The sequence below is a fragment of the Anabas testudineus genome, chromosome 9 (genome assembly GCF_900324465.2).
Source record: "Anabas testudineus chromosome 9, fAnaTes1.2, whole genome shotgun sequence".
Classification (NCBI taxonomy): Eukaryota; Metazoa; Chordata; class Actinopteri; order Anabantiformes; family Anabantidae; genus Anabas; species Anabas testudineus.
The window spans coordinates 20,283,096-20,298,211 of NC_046618.1; the positions used below are offsets into that span (position 1 = coordinate 20,283,096).

Below are 15,116 nucleotides of genomic sequence, written 5' to 3' on the forward strand. Positions count from 1 at the left end.
CCTTAAAATAGTACTTGAATAAATGAAGTGGTTACAGTCCCCTGCACGTACTTTTACAAAATTGCGGGATGTCCGAGGAGCTTGAATGCAGCATCGCTTCCTTCTCCTCTTCACCAAACAACAAATCACATTGCAGCACACCTCCTAAGCTCCGCCCCTAGCCCTGCCCCCTGCGCCATAAAGAGGCGGAGCCTGAGCAATGAGGTAATCGGGGTAAACAGTAAAGATGGCGACGGTTGTAGATGGAGAGGGACAACCAAGTCTGAATTGTATTATATCCGACCTCCAAACCAAAAAACTGACAGACTTGCCGACCGAGTTGCTCGAATACATCCTGTGCTTCCCAGTCCTAAAACATGTCGACATTTGTAACGTCTCCTGCTGTTGTAAACGGCTACACGACGTCTGCCACGGAAGGGGGAAGGTCTGGGGACACCAGTACAAACTCAGGTGCTATGATTTTTTTTTTATTTGTCTATTCCGTCGCACTTTGGGCTTCTGGTGGCCTTTCGTCACTCTCTGTACTTTTTCTCTTTCTCTTGCATTGATGTGAAATCGTTCATTGTCTATTAAAACGTGGGCTCGTTTGCTGCGGGCTCACATGCACCTGTCAGCCGTGGACATTCTGCTGATGCACCAAATCCATCATTGCACGAAGTGGCAGGTTTTCACTTAGCAGAGCCACGGAGCTTGTAAATCGTACGATTTAAAATATGGACAAGTTGCTATTTCTACTTAATATCATGCATAATGAATTTGTGTGACCTTGAATTATACATTAGCCTATACAGTGTCCTGTGATGCTGCAGGAGAGTTCAGCTCCTGCCAGAATCTCCCCATGACTGACTTGGCTGTTGCTGATTGTGTGCAAAGAGAAAACCATGTCTGCAACTGAGTGATGCATTGTTTCTTAGATGTGCTATATTCTGCTTGAGGCTGCGAGTTTCTGAAATAACTGAAGTGTACCGTCTTTATTAACAGATGGCCCAGACTGCAGAGGTTTTACCGTCAGAATGAGTGCTGTGACTGGCTCAGAGAATACAAAACACGCCATAGAGTTGGAATACAAATCCACAGCACCGTGGAGTCAATCTCTAAGAGATTCTTCACAGAAGTTGTAAGTAGTCTATTTGTAATTAAAATATTATTTAAACTCTGTGCATACTTGCATAGATGTTACAGAATGAGAAAAGCAGTCAGTTACATTTGTAGTCCTCCACATCTGCACAGGTTGAATTAAAAAAAGAAGAGTTATTTTTCTTTGTGGATTGACTACATGTTTGTTCAAGAAAATACAAGCCTTCTATGTTCCAAACTAACCCAGAGATCTGTAACTCAGCCTTGCGTTGGTCAGGTGCTGGGAGACAGCTTTGCAGAGATCGAGTCACTTGGGATGCCAGAGCACTTCTGTGAAGATGAACTCCTCTTCATACTCAGCTCTGACAAGAGGTGAGAGCAACACTGTGCCCACAGTCAAATCTCAGAGCTTGCTGCACACTGCATTTTGAAGTCATTAATGTGTTTGGGTCAAGGCTCTTGTTGTGCTGAACACTCTTGCCCATGAGCCAACAACATTTCTTCTGTTTGTCCATCACTAGGAAAAGCTTGACCTTAAAGTACTATGCAAAGAAAATCCTTTACTTCCTGAGGCAACAGAATATCCTGAGGAGTCTGAAGACCTTCCTGGAGCAGCCTGCAGAGCAGCAGTCATCTCTAGAAGGTGAGGCATTAGTACACACTAGTCAGCCAAACTCACGATTCAGTGTGCCCTGTTATTATTATTTGTTAAACATCACCATACTTGCAGTGTGTATCATATTTCTGCTTGGTCTTTTTTATTAGTATTTGTTAGAATGAGAAGTGAGACTCAAGCACTCTCTTAAAAGTAAGAAAAGTGATCTTGATCTTCTCTGTCTCTATGCTAGGTGCTGTACTGGTGGATCAGTATTGTAATCCCTTGGCTGATGTCACAGTGGACAGTATATCGGCCCAGCTGGATGAGATCGCAGAAAAAGTGAAGAAGATGCTGAGAATCAAGAATGCATCTCACCCCAGCCTGCGAATCACTCAAGGTGGGCTTTACACCAACACTAGAAAAACTGAATGAAAAGTTGCCTGTTGGGTATTGAAGTTTTGAGCTCCTGTTCCTGGTACAATCAGTACTGGTGTATCTACATGTGTAAAGATGTCCACTAAACAAGATGTGTTTTTTCCATCCATCCAAAGTTCTTGTTAAATTTTGTGTTTACATTTCTTGTGTATGTTATTTTAGGTGACAGATTTGTTGTGGAGGACTTTGAACTCCAGAGGCAAGTGTTGTGGGCTCTAAATTCTGTCTTATATGAGCAGCTTCAATACAAAGGCAATGAGTTTGACTACTACAATCCCCTCAACTCTTACATCCACCAGGTAGATCTTCTATAAATCATATGTATTGAAGTCACAAGCATTTCAGTTATTTCATAACAATTTTAATATTAGAATGTTTGATGTGATGGATTCAAAATGTATTTTCATTTAGGTGCTACTACGCCATACAGGCATTCCCATAAGCCTCTCTGTTCTCTACATGACATTGGCCCAAAAGCTGGGTGTTCAACTAGAACCTGTGAACTTTCCTAATCACTTCCTTCTGCGTTGGTGCCAAAAACCAAGAGGGTAAAGTTTGAAATAATCTCTCAAATCCTGTAACATTGTTTCAGAGTTAAGATATTAATCACCTACAGTAATCCATCATTTCAGCTGAAGAGATGAACTCGCATGATCAACCCCATGTCTTGCACCAACCACTTGATTAATTTGACTGTCATGGTGTTTTTACTTCACTAGTGTCTTTTTGAAGCTTTGCCACAGCACCTACTCCAGTCCACTATGTTAGAGATATTACATTACTTATGTACATACATACATTAGTTCACATTAATTTGCCTATAAAAAGCAGTTTTCCATAGTTTATAAGCAGAATTAAAGAGCTTGTTATTAGTGTATTTCCAACTGTTAAATTAATCAGTAAACATATTCATTAAACTTTGCTCTTGCAGGAGTGAGGACATATATGACTTTGTCTACATTGATGCCTTTGGTAAAGGCAAGCAGCTGACAGCCAAGGAGTGCGAGTACCTCATTGGCCACCAGGTGACAGCAGATTACTACAGTGCCATCAACACGACAGAAGTGCTGCTCAGGATGGTGGGAAACCTGCTTAACATCGGAAAGAAAGGGTAAGAGAAACTGAGCATCTGGCTGTCGCTACTGATCGACTGGAGGAATGGATGACAGCTGATAGGGGAGTGATGGATGGTCAGTATATAGGCTATAGGCTAATGATAAATGTTAGTTATTTCTGTCTAATGGACTGGCTAGTATAAAAGAAAGTTGTGGATTTTTTTTTTTTTTTTGCCCATGAGAAGCCCTTTCTGAGTAATACCATTTTAAATAATAACTAACGAACTCAATTAATTTTAATTTGGGCTTTATCCAGTCATCTAAATAGACGAGAGAAATCTGAGATCAAGAGAAACTGAAAGAAATTACTAAAATACATTTGATGGCTGCTAGAATTAAATATATACATTTGTGTATCTGCATCTGCTGGCTATATGACGTTACCTGCACCATGTGATTTCTTTCAGGGAGGGCAATGAAAAATCCTATCAGTTACTAAGAGACTCTTTGGACCTCTACCTCACTATCAACCCAGATAACGTGCAGTACCTGCTACTACAGGCACGCCTCTACTTCCACCTGGGCATCTGGCCAGAAAAGGTTGGGACACAACCTGTTAAGAACGAACCTGAAATTGACCCATCTATTTTAACAGTAACATTATGCTGAAGCTCTGATGGGTTTGGGTTTGCCCAGTGATTCTCTAGCTGGTTTAAATTTAGAAGTTAATTGAAGTATAAATAGCAGTCAATATTATTCTGAAGCTTAGTTCACAAATCTGCTATTGTACAGTTTTTTTTTAACTCTTTGTGTTGTTATAATTAGGACAGTTATACTCAGGTCAAATATTTGATCTAACCACTTTGCCCGTTGATGTTTGTCATCCATGTCAGGTATTAGACATCCTGCAGCATATTCAGGCCTTGGATCCCTCTCAGCATGGGGCAGTGGGCTACCTGGTGCAGCACACGCTGGAGCACATCCAGCACAAGAAACATCCTGCTGCACCTGAAGTGAAGATGCGCAGCGTTTCAGAACACCGAGAGGTCAAGTATTCAGTCGGACTTATCATGAAACACAAAAGGTGGGTCACACTTTAAACGGGGTACAGCCAGTGTTGCATGAAAAAAGCTCAAATACTGTGTTAAGACATCCCTTTAGTTGACTCTATCTCCTCCCCCAGGTCGGGTTATAACTGTGTGATTTACGGCTGGGACCCCAAATGCACCATGAGCCAGGAGTGGATCACTACCATGAGGGTCCACCAGTTGTCCAACGGGGCCAGCCAACCTTTCTACAATGTCCTTGTACAGGACGGAACATGCCGTTATGCAGCACAGGGTATGAATCATACCGACCAGCATGGTGTTGGGGAAAATTATCCTTATGGTTAAGGTGGTTGTGTGATGACTTAAAAGTAACCATTGTAAATAAACATATGTTTGTGTTTATGTGTCTATTCATAAATAAAAGGTAAATACTGAAATCACATTGCATCATCAAAGATTACATTTATGTTTGTTTACAATAAGGGAAAAAAGTCATTTCTAAGGGTCACCTGCTTAAAGTTGTCTTATCTACCATTCTGATATTTCAAGCAAATCCTGTAGTGTACACCTTGCATCGCTCACTCTTTGGGTGAACATTGAAAATCGAATGGATTCTTTCAGTGCAGCAGCTCAGCTCTCTTCTATTAGTCATTATTTCATTTGCAGAACAGTGTGTAACAGTTTTGAAAAAAAAAAACATATCAAAAGGAAACTGCTAGTTGAAGTCATTAGCACAACTATAGGACAAACTTTAAATTCTCATTAACGTTTTAGATGTGTAGAAGTAAAATCTATTCTATCTGCAGTTAAGACAAATCCTGTTCACATGCGCTTGCAAATTAGTAGGTGGCATTTTAGATATACATGTAAATTGCACCTACTAGTGTCATGTGCTTGTATATCTAGTGCCATTATCTTATGTTCACCCCTAAGAGATTTTCAAACCTATGTCTACCAGCTGGTTTAAAACACTTCAGAGTTGTTACATCACCCTTTTTTGTGATTTAAAACAAAAAAAACAAAAAATTTTTCCCCCCAGTAAAGGAATCTTCCCCCTATTAGCCTGACTCATTCCCCTGTGCTTAGCTGCTCATCGTGCTGCTCAGTCAGCTGATGCTGCTACTACACAGCTTTCATTGTTTGTACATGTTATCTCACTCCACCACCTCAACATTCACCTGCAGGCTCAGTTCTCTACAAACCCAGAGGGGGATTTCTATTGATTAATTCCTGCTGCTCAGTTTGCTTTGCAGGAACTGTTATGACACAGCGCTGTGTTGCCAATGTTAAATGGCGTTTGACATTTTCTTACCAAACTGAACATTTCGATTTGAGCTATTTTGTTCAACTGTTTTTTTGTATACATGTAGACAAGGGCAGGAACTGTATTGTATAATTTGTTTCTCCTTAGTTTAGCTTGGTTATTCACTTTAGTTGTCCTTATATACATGTGTACTGGACCCAAATGTAACACTCTTCTGTTGTTGTGCCTCAGAAAACCTGGAGCCCCATTCAGCCCCCCTGGAGATCGGCCACCAGGAGGTGGGACGCTACTTCTCAGAGTTTGCCGACACCCACTATGTTGCCAACGAAGAACTGCAGACGCGATACCCAGAGGACATGGATAAAACCCTGGACACAGTGCAGGAGCTCTATCATAGACTGACACCTGGCTCTGTGGACCAAGAGCAGGCTCCTCCTATGGACCAAACCATGCCCATGTAGCCAAGTAGCTGTATCCAACACCGAGCCAACGTAGGCTTAACCCATCACTGGTCACCCATTCACCATTCACAATCCGCTTTGCTGTTGTGTTGTTGATTTTTTGCAAAAAAAAAAAAAACATCCAGTAGACAGTATTTTTAAAAACCTAGCAGAGGAAATAATCACGGCTGTGGTCTTGGACCACAGTCAGGTTTCTGGGCACGTCTGGAAAGATTGATCTGAACACTTTAAAGTCTGGAAAAGTGTGTGGGGACGGGTACATATGCTGCAATGATTATTACAGTTGCAGTTTTGATATACATCTCCAGCCCTTACTTTGTGTTTACTGTGAAAACAAAGCTCAGACTATGAAGTTGAAGGTCGTTATCCAGGATGCATCACTCACAACCCAAAGACATTGTAAAACATGTATACTGTTACAACTAAGGTACATTTTGGAAACTCGGAAGACATGTTGAAGGAAAGAAATTATGTACTATAGAGCAGAATTAAACAGTTGAGTGGCTGAGTACATTCAGGATGGGTATTCAGGTGCTGTAAATCATCCTTTACCTAAAAGCAAGGAATGCTCCTTTACCCAGAGTTCCTGAACCCCTGTCCATATCTCCTCACACCCAGCAGCAGCAGCATAGTCTAAACCCTCAATAACAGTGCCACAGAAAAGACTCTAAAGAAGACACTTTACTTTTAAATCCCCAACTTTTAATCAAGGTTCATGCACTTATGAAAGTTTGACTTTCATATTTCTAGAGTACCTCTTGTTTTTGGTTTGTTTTGTTTTTTCCTGTATATTTAAAGTTGAGCTACTGAAGGAACAACAAAAGAACCAAGATTACAATCCATCAACACTTGAAACAGAAACTACTGAGACTAATCAGACTAATCGGACTTCATGCATCATTTTCTTTCTTCATCTGTTCTTCATCAGACTTTTAACCAAGTAGCTTCTCTCTCTATGTGTGGACGGATCCTGTACTATAGGTTAAGAAGACTGAAATAACAGAACTGGAAGCTATAGATCTATTTTTGGAATGGGCCACTTCCTGACACCAAACCTGTGCATGTAATGGCATGGGGAGTACATGGCAAGGATAAAGTTGTTTTGATCCTTTGAAACTGAGACTTTGAACTGTTTGGAGATTTGAACCTGATTTCATTTTTCAAAAGACTCTAAAGAAGACACTTTACTTTTAAATCCCCAACTTTTAATCAAGGTTCATGCACTTATGAAAGTTTGACTTTCATATTTCTAGAGTACCTCTTGTTTTTGGTTTGTTTTGTTTTTTCCTGTATATTTAAAGTTGAGCTACTGAAGGAACAACAAAAGAACCAAGATTACAATCCATCAACACTTGAAACAGAAACTACTGAGCTTTGAGAAATAAAGCATTTCAAGTTTTACTAGCTTCTCTCTGGTTTATTTTAATTTAACTGAAATTAACATTGATTTTTTTATTTATTTATTTATTTATTATATTTGTAACGTTTAGTACTAACCACCATTTACTGCAGAACACTGTGCAGACACTTGGAGACAGCAGGTCGTTGATCCACAGGCTGAGTGGGTTTAGGACCTTGAGGCTGTTTCCAGGTGTCAGGAGCAGAGAACAGTTCGTGGTTCAGCCTTTAGCAGCGTGATGAAGCGACAGCACAGAGAAAGTTGAGCCAGTCGATCCGGATCCTGCACCTGGAGAATCGGACAGGAGCCGCGATGGGAGCTTCGCAGACGCGCTACCAGGAGCTGTATCACGACCTGATGGGGAGGACGGGATGTAAGTAGGAAGAGGTCCACTAAAAACTCTTTTTAACACTTTTAACACTCGAGGTACTGCTTTGTAATTAGGTTTCAAGCTGCAGCGACGGATCGATGCCGTCGCGGAAATAAGAGTTGGATCAGCAGGTGAATGAGAGACTTGAGTTTATTGACGTTTGGATAGTTGCTGCTGACCCTGTGAGTGACCACCTATGAATTAATGCAGACTGCCACTGTGTTACCTGTGTAATACATGAAATGTAACCAGTAGTGTTTACTGCCACACCCACTAGTTTTTATGAACAACACCACTATGAGAGAAGTATTTTTCTTTACTAACCATGTAAACAATTCAAAACGAATCAGACTAATCGGACTTCATGCATCATTTTCTTTCTTCATCTGTTCTTCATCAGACTTTTAACCAAGTAGCTTCTCTCTCTATGTGTGGACGGATCCTGTACTATAGGTTAAGAAGACTGAAATAACAGAACTGGAAGCTATAGATCTATTTTTGGAATGGGCCACTTCCTGACACCAAACCTGTGCATGTAATGGCATGGGGAGTACATGGCAAGGATAAAGTTGTTTTGATCCTTTGAAACTGAGACTTTGAACTGTTTGGAGATTTGAACCTGATTTCATTTTTCAGATCCGTGGGAGCTTTGTATAGAGTTCTACGTACTGGACACTGATGAACTCTCTTTGCACAGATCACAGGTTATGTCACAATGTCTTGCAACAACGATATTAATTAGAACATGCATCTTTTGATCCTCCAACCTGTCAGCGTATGTCCTTAATTCACCCTGAGCAGCAGTTGCTGCTGCAAACATCCATTTAGGAGCCTCGGGCAAAAGGAGGATAAGGTCAAAAGAAACACAGGTGTTTGGCATTTAAAATAATTTTTGGTAATCTAATCTTGATATGAAACCAGGCAGAGCACGATTATGATGTTTAACTCCTTTCAGTGTGTGGTCACTAGTCCACACACGGAGTTAATGATTCAAGGAAGTCTTTGAAAGGACAGGAAAGACGAGTCGTACTGGTGCACAGCATGTTTGTGTTGCCATTCAAATCGTAATAGAGCTGCACCTAAACAGGTGTGTGTGTGTGTGTGTGTGTGTGTGTGTTGGAGTAATGAGAAAGATGGTTAATTAGTAGTTTAAGTACATTTTGCAGTAGCTTGTTGGTAGTTCAGCTAAAGTCAGAATGGCATATGAGTATTTAAGTAGTCAAGTTGCCTTTTTGACATATTTTACATAGTTACAGTGGTTAGTTTTAGTTTCTACAAACAATGTTAGGCCATACAAGCCAAAAAAAAAAAAAAAACACACCAGAGACTGCTCACATGTTGTATCAACAAGAGTTTCTGCTCTAACAAGTAGAAACATGTTCTTTGTTTAGACCACAGTTCAAACTATTCACACCGTCTACAGATGTGCAGTCTGGAGACTATTTTAGGTACCACTGGAAAAGTTAAATGGAACAAAACTGACAAATAAATAAAACAGGTTAGGGTCCCAGGAAGGTGGACTATCAGCTCAGACATAAGGTTTTAAGTAGACCGAAGTATTGATTAGTTCTGCTTGGTAACAAATGTTGCAAAACGTTTTTGCTATTTTAGAAGTAGGCCTGCTTGGTGAAGCACCCCCACACGAATTCTAGTTCCTGGAAGGATGGTTGCACTTCCCATTAAACTGTGCAGTATTTTATTTTGGTTTGTGCATGACCTATAAACAATAGCCATTTAATCTCCAATGAGTGGCATTTTCTGTTATTTCTTACCACCCTTACATTGTTTGAGTTCTGGACTTGTCTTCACCTTCTCACTGTCTGTAACCAATTGGTGAGGTGAATATATTATTTCACTCACTACCCACATGGCAGTGTGTTATGTATGTGAGTGTACCATTGATGTTCATTGCTGTGTGTTTCTTTACAGTTTCAGTGGAACAGATCAAAAACCTCCACTACAGATTCCAGCAGTTGAGTGAAAATGAAGACACAATAAGGTAAAGTGTGTATTTAAAAAAACAACAACAACAACTAGCTGTGTGTGCTTTTAACCAAAATCATTTGGCCTTAGTGGTGTTATTAAAAAATGAATGGTGGCTGATGAATTGTGGGCAGGTGGTGGTTCACAGTGCAACCACAGACATATTAGGCAAATGCATAATGTGGACGCATCAAACTCACAGATCTGACACGTGTACAGCCAAAGAGGTGCTAGTTCCTTCCCCTTTAAAAAGAAACAGGGAACTGTTTAGTTCTAGTACTGGCACTGTACTAGTTTTATGATAATGTGATTATTCTTATCGCACTGCAGTAGAGAAAACTTGGAGAGCATACCAGGCCTCGCCTACAATCCAATCAAAAGGCAAATCATTGAAGCATTCTTTGACAAAAGGTAGGTACAATCACATCACAGCCCGTCTGTTCTGAGATTACACACTGTAGATTAGCACAAACACTAAATGTTTGGGTTTGTCTATATATACATTTAACGTAATATTTGTTTGGGTTTTGGTAGGTGGATTTCTTTTATTTTGAAGGCCTCCACCCACTGATAAATGTATTGAGTCACTCTTTCTTTGAAAGGATGTGATTAGCATTAGTTTCAAGGTGCGTTACCCCTAGGGATGTTTACAATGGTGTAATCAAACTCCTGAGTACGTCTGCTTCAGTTGGGTTTGTCTAGTTAAATGACAACAGTGCTATTTGACCGTGGGCGGTTGAAAATACCTGTAAATCCTTCAGATTGGTTGATGAGGAGGATTTCAGTGTTCTTCCAAAAGACTGTTGGTGCAATTTTGAGGGGGGGAGGGGGGAGGAGATCCAGGAAACAACATCAAAACTAAAGGTTTCATTGCTACTAAGAGGCAGTTGTTGACATTTAAAAGAGCCAGTTCCTCATGTGAAGCTTATGATAACAAGCCAAACCACAGTATGGTCTGTTCAATAAACATCTGTGAGTAATCATGTGCACAAAAGACCACATGCAAAATGTGTCTTTAAACCTTCACTCGTCTCTAGAAAACTAAAATAAATAAAGTTGGGTTACAACTCGTCTATTTGCAACTTGGGGAAATAATGGACTCTGGCTTGACTGTTTAAAGAGACGCACTAGTTGAATTCATAAAGGTGTTTTCAAAAATGTTTATTTTGTCTGTGACCCAGGAACCAGCATCAGAATGAGTCGGGCTCGTACAGTGAGATCGGTTTTGAGCAGTTCGTCATGGTCATGTCCCACTTTCGCCCTGCTGCTTCAAATATGACAGATGCGGAAAAAGAAGCTGTGAGAAAAGAAAAGCTTCGCTGTAAGTACATTTCCTACGTTTTTTAACAAGCACTACACATGTGCAGCTCTCTTGGACTTTCTTGCCTCTGTCTTGGTGTGTGTCTCGACAGCAAATGTGACAGTTTATCTGTGAATATCTTCTTTCAGCCATCACCTACTGTACATGTCAGGGTGTGGTGTATAGCTAGTGTGGTGTATTTCTGCATTACTCAGATGGTCGTAGAAGGTAGAAAGGAATCCTTTGTGGGCAGTCAGGCCTCGGATCATAGCTCCAGATATCTTGTGTGATTTGTAACTTCGTTCATTTACCAGAAATCCTGCTTAATTTATCTATGTGGGGGCCTTGTATTTTAATTCAGCTACATATTGAGTTGACTTTATACACATTCCTGAGCAGAATTGTTTACAAAATTAAATCAAATTTATTGTCATACCACAAGATCACAGGTAAGAAACTAAAGATACTATTCCCAAAGGTTAAATAGCTTAGTTTCTAGATGATGCTTGTAAATGCAGTTGGCACTGTGTGATACTCTGTGCATTTTTACCTTTGGGCCTCCAAGCAGATTACTCCAGACACTGGGGGTTGTCTCTTGTTTTGCTGTGTACATTAGCATAAGCTGCATCACTGATCTTAGCCAACTGTTTATGAATTACTTAAACCTGGCTCCACTTCGAGCCACGAAACCAGTAAAATACTGCTTATGCATTAGTATTAGCGTAGTATTTATGATTGTCAATTATTTTGTTCTGCTCTCCCCTAGTGTACAATAAGGTGCTCTCACAATCTGAAGGGCTTTGCGTTTTTACCACAGGAGAGTCAAGAAAGGAAGAGATGAGATGTTAAACCTAACAACCTAACACTGGCAGCACTGTCAAAGCGACAGAAAGACATTTCCTCATGAAGCTAGTTGCTTTTGTCCCCTGAGAAGTGGCATTTTAAATGGGTTTTGTCTCTGTGTGGTTCTTTACATTCAGCAGTGATGGTTCTGCTGGGACATTGGACTCTTATCAAACAAATCTTGCATCTGCCTCAATTCCTTTAGTAACATCATGTGATTTTTAATAATGGTCATTTGCTCTGAATCGGGTTAATCACTATAATCTTCTGTTCTCCTTCCAGTTCTGTTCAACATGCATGACACAGGCCATGATGGCACTATCACGCTGCAGGAGTACAGGAAGGTAAGACCACCCTGACCTTTTGAGGTTATTATGAGCCTTTTTAGCAATTTGATATAAAGTTGTCAGTCAAAGAAATAATTCCAAACCTTTTTGTAATGGAGTATGGGGCATATACCATACTTTATATCTTTAAAACCACACAAGCTAAAAGTAAAATACAATAATACATTATTTGCATCACAAACTTAAAGACATACTTCCGTTTTCAGACAGACCTGACCATTTATTCTAGTTAACTAAACTAAACCTAATTAAGAAAAAAAGAGAATAAGCTTTAAAACCAATAAATGCACATGAACTGTAAATGAACAGCACTTATGCATTTACAGTTTTTGACTGATTATATTTCTCAGGTTGAAATATGCCATTATTCAGGAAATTATAATTATAAAAATTAAATTATAATTAAGTTACACTATGTAACAGCAGTGAATCAAGCTGTTTGTGCAGACACATACACGCCCAAGAAGATGTTTAAGTAGCCAAAAAAAGTGACAAAACCTGTCTGGGTGGATTGTGAGGTGGAATAGCTTTAGGTGCTCTAGTTCCTGTATATTAGCTGTTACAAACACAATAATAAGCTCATAGGCTCATGCTTAAATGATGCTGGCTAGTGAAGGGCTCTTTCTGAGCAGTTTGCTTCAAACTGAATTATTTCCTTTGCAGTGCAGCCTTCAAAATAAAACAGAAAAAACATTTATATAGCTACACGTGATTCAAAGTAATAGTTCCAGGAAGGTTGCATTTTAAGTTTGTTTAAAAAGCATAATTTTCCTTAAATTGATACAAATTTTAAACTTTTTTCCAATTGAAAGACAATTTTAAATTTAAAAATTTATATTATTAGCAACATTTTCAGTTTTATTAGGTAAAGGAGGCACCATGAGGAAAAATCCAGAATTTGACTTAGTTGATTTTATGCTTAAAATTGTGCAATTAATTATTCGAGTGAAAACCAGCATAAAGCAAGTGTTGAAACACTATAAAAATGACTTGAAGTTGAATAGCTTACTTAACATCAATAAGTGATACTAGTCTACAGAATGCTGGTTTGATGTTACCAGTAAGACTTGTAGCTTACCAGTCTTCCCAGTTAAGTCATCAAACCAGTTCAGTAGCTAAACACAGACCCCGATACCCGAGACAGTAAAAGGAGACCCAACAAACAGTAGCTCAGTGATTATGATTTAAATTAATTAAGTTAATCCTCTTGCTATCATTCTTGAAGATGCCTTGAAGATTGATGCCGTGAGCATTTAAAGTCTGTTAATGTTTCTGATCAAGGTTGTAGAGGAGCTCCTGTCAAAAAGTGAAAACATGGAGGAGGAGGTGGCCAAAGATATCGCAGATGCTGCCATGTTGGAAGTGGCGAGCACAAACGTTCCCAACATGGTAACGTAACTCGCATAACATAACAAAGTGTCACAATAAATTCTCAGTCAAATACCTGGAAGAAAGAAATAGATTAATTTACGTCTTTTCTTGATTTCAGCAACCAGATGAATTCTATGAAGGAATAACGTTTGAGCATTTTGAGCAGGTTTGTACTCTTCTTATTCAGCATTAAAATATATGAGGCACTTTTAGTCACTTAACTAATGACAGTCATTTGTTATCTGCCCACAGATGTTAAAAGACCTTGAAATGGAGTCCAGGATGTATATTCGTTTTTTGGGTGTAGATACTTCAACAATACATTGTGGCAAATCGAACTCTTGAACAGGTTGTGCCTGAAAAAAACGTTTATGTTGTTGCTGTTTTTTTTTTTTTTTTTAGCCGAACTTTACCAGTCTTTAAATGTAATACTTTTGATATTTACAATATATTTTGGCTTTAGTTAAATAATTATAGTCTTCTTGCTATAATGTAAGTACATTTTATATCAACTGTAAAGACATGATGGTGGAATCTGAATGAAATAAGTGTTTACTTTAGTCAAGTGCCTATCTACATTTGGTCAAATGTTAAACACACTACATTTGTTACTCTACAGATATTCAGGTAAGGAACATTTATTCAAAAGGTTCACATTAGATGAAGCCATGCTTTGTGGCATCCATGGATTGTTATGGTATATATCCAAAGCATGAGACTACAGGCACATAGCATTCCTCTGCAGATCCAAAATAGTGACAAGGTCACTTCACAAAGTTTTCAGACCCATTCACGTTTTGCACACTTTATTGCTCTGTAAATTTAGTTTGAAATGGTGGGGGGGGGGGATGTCATTAGGGCTTTAAAATGGCAAATTGAATACATGTTTTTGCAAATGTATTAAAAACTGAAACCTCTAATTTTAAAGTATTTTGTTTATTGTTTGTTTAGTACTTTGAAGAAGTACCTTTCTAACATATGTTAAATCAATGACCGGTGGAGTTCGCAATCCGTCCTAAGAAAAAAAAAACCTAACAAACAGGACGTGCCAGACTATAAATTGGAGTGCCACTTCAATGTATCTGAATAAATGTATAAATGAAAATAAACCAAAAGGGCAAAATGTCACTTTTGTCTATTTAAAATTTACAAAACAATAAATGGTGCAAACAACGAAGAGGTCTGAACTAGAGGTTTTCACAAGTCCAAAACTTTAGACCTCATCTGAACCCAACATGAATAAATACATTTTTAAAAAACATAGACCCGACCTGGTGAAGATGTCCTGATGAGGACCAAGTGGATCCATGAGGACCTTTACTAATATTTTCCAGAGCAACCAGGGGTTTGCTTTAGCTCAGACACTGTTCCATCATGAAAAGCATTTACTTACCACAATATGATTTATTATACTTTTCACTGAATAATAATGGGAAAAATATATTTGGGAAAAATGCTAATGTACAAAGAAGAAGATCTAGTAAATGAGGTAGAAAGTACTTTTTTTTTTTATTTGCTGTGATGTTGCACAGCAGCAGTGAATCGAATCCAGAAAACTAAACAT

At 39.0% G+C, this 15,116-nt stretch overlaps 2 protein-coding genes and 1 long non-coding RNA gene across 4 annotated transcripts; 2 read left to right on the forward strand and 1 right to left on the reverse strand.

Annotated features, from left to right (window-relative positions):
• The first annotated feature begins 203 nt into the window (after positions 1–203).
• Positions 204–7,320, forward strand: fbxo21 (F-box protein 21). Of its 2 annotated transcripts, none has more exons than XM_026344177.1 (12): positions 204–450; positions 982–1,117; positions 1,340–1,449; positions 1,599–1,720; positions 1,926–2,072; positions 2,273–2,409; positions 2,522–2,658; positions 3,042–3,221; positions 3,633–3,765; positions 4,059–4,249; positions 4,349–4,506; positions 5,710–7,320. In XM_026344177.1, exons 1-12 carry the CDS (start codon positions 227–229, stop codon positions 5,937–5,939), a joined length of 1,905 nt encoding a protein of 634 aa, XP_026199962.1. In that variant the 5' UTR covers positions 204–226; the 3' UTR covers positions 5,940–7,320. The 2 variants fall into 2 exon arrangements, with proteins under 2 accessions (XP_026199962.1, XP_026199963.1); XM_026344178.1 differs by having other exon boundaries at positions 1,355–1,449.
• On the reverse strand, positions 6,599–9,631 carry LOC113151254. The gene is made up of 2 exons (XR_003297708.1): positions 8,328–9,631; positions 6,599–7,086 (listed from the first exon to the last, which is right to left on the reverse strand). It is a non-coding gene; the product is annotated as an uncharacterized LOC113151254 (long non-coding RNA).
• tesca (tescalcin a) lies at positions 7,542–13,936 on the forward strand. The gene is made up of 8 exons (XM_026344181.1): positions 7,542–7,711; positions 9,638–9,707; positions 10,022–10,102; positions 10,873–11,012; positions 12,117–12,178; positions 13,463–13,570; positions 13,671–13,718; positions 13,805–13,936. Exons 1-8 carry the CDS (start codon positions 7,651–7,653, stop codon positions 13,895–13,897), a joined length of 663 nt encoding a protein of 220 aa, XP_026199966.1. The 5' UTR covers positions 7,542–7,650; the 3' UTR covers positions 13,898–13,936.
• Positions 13,937–15,116: the final 1,180 nt, after the last annotated feature.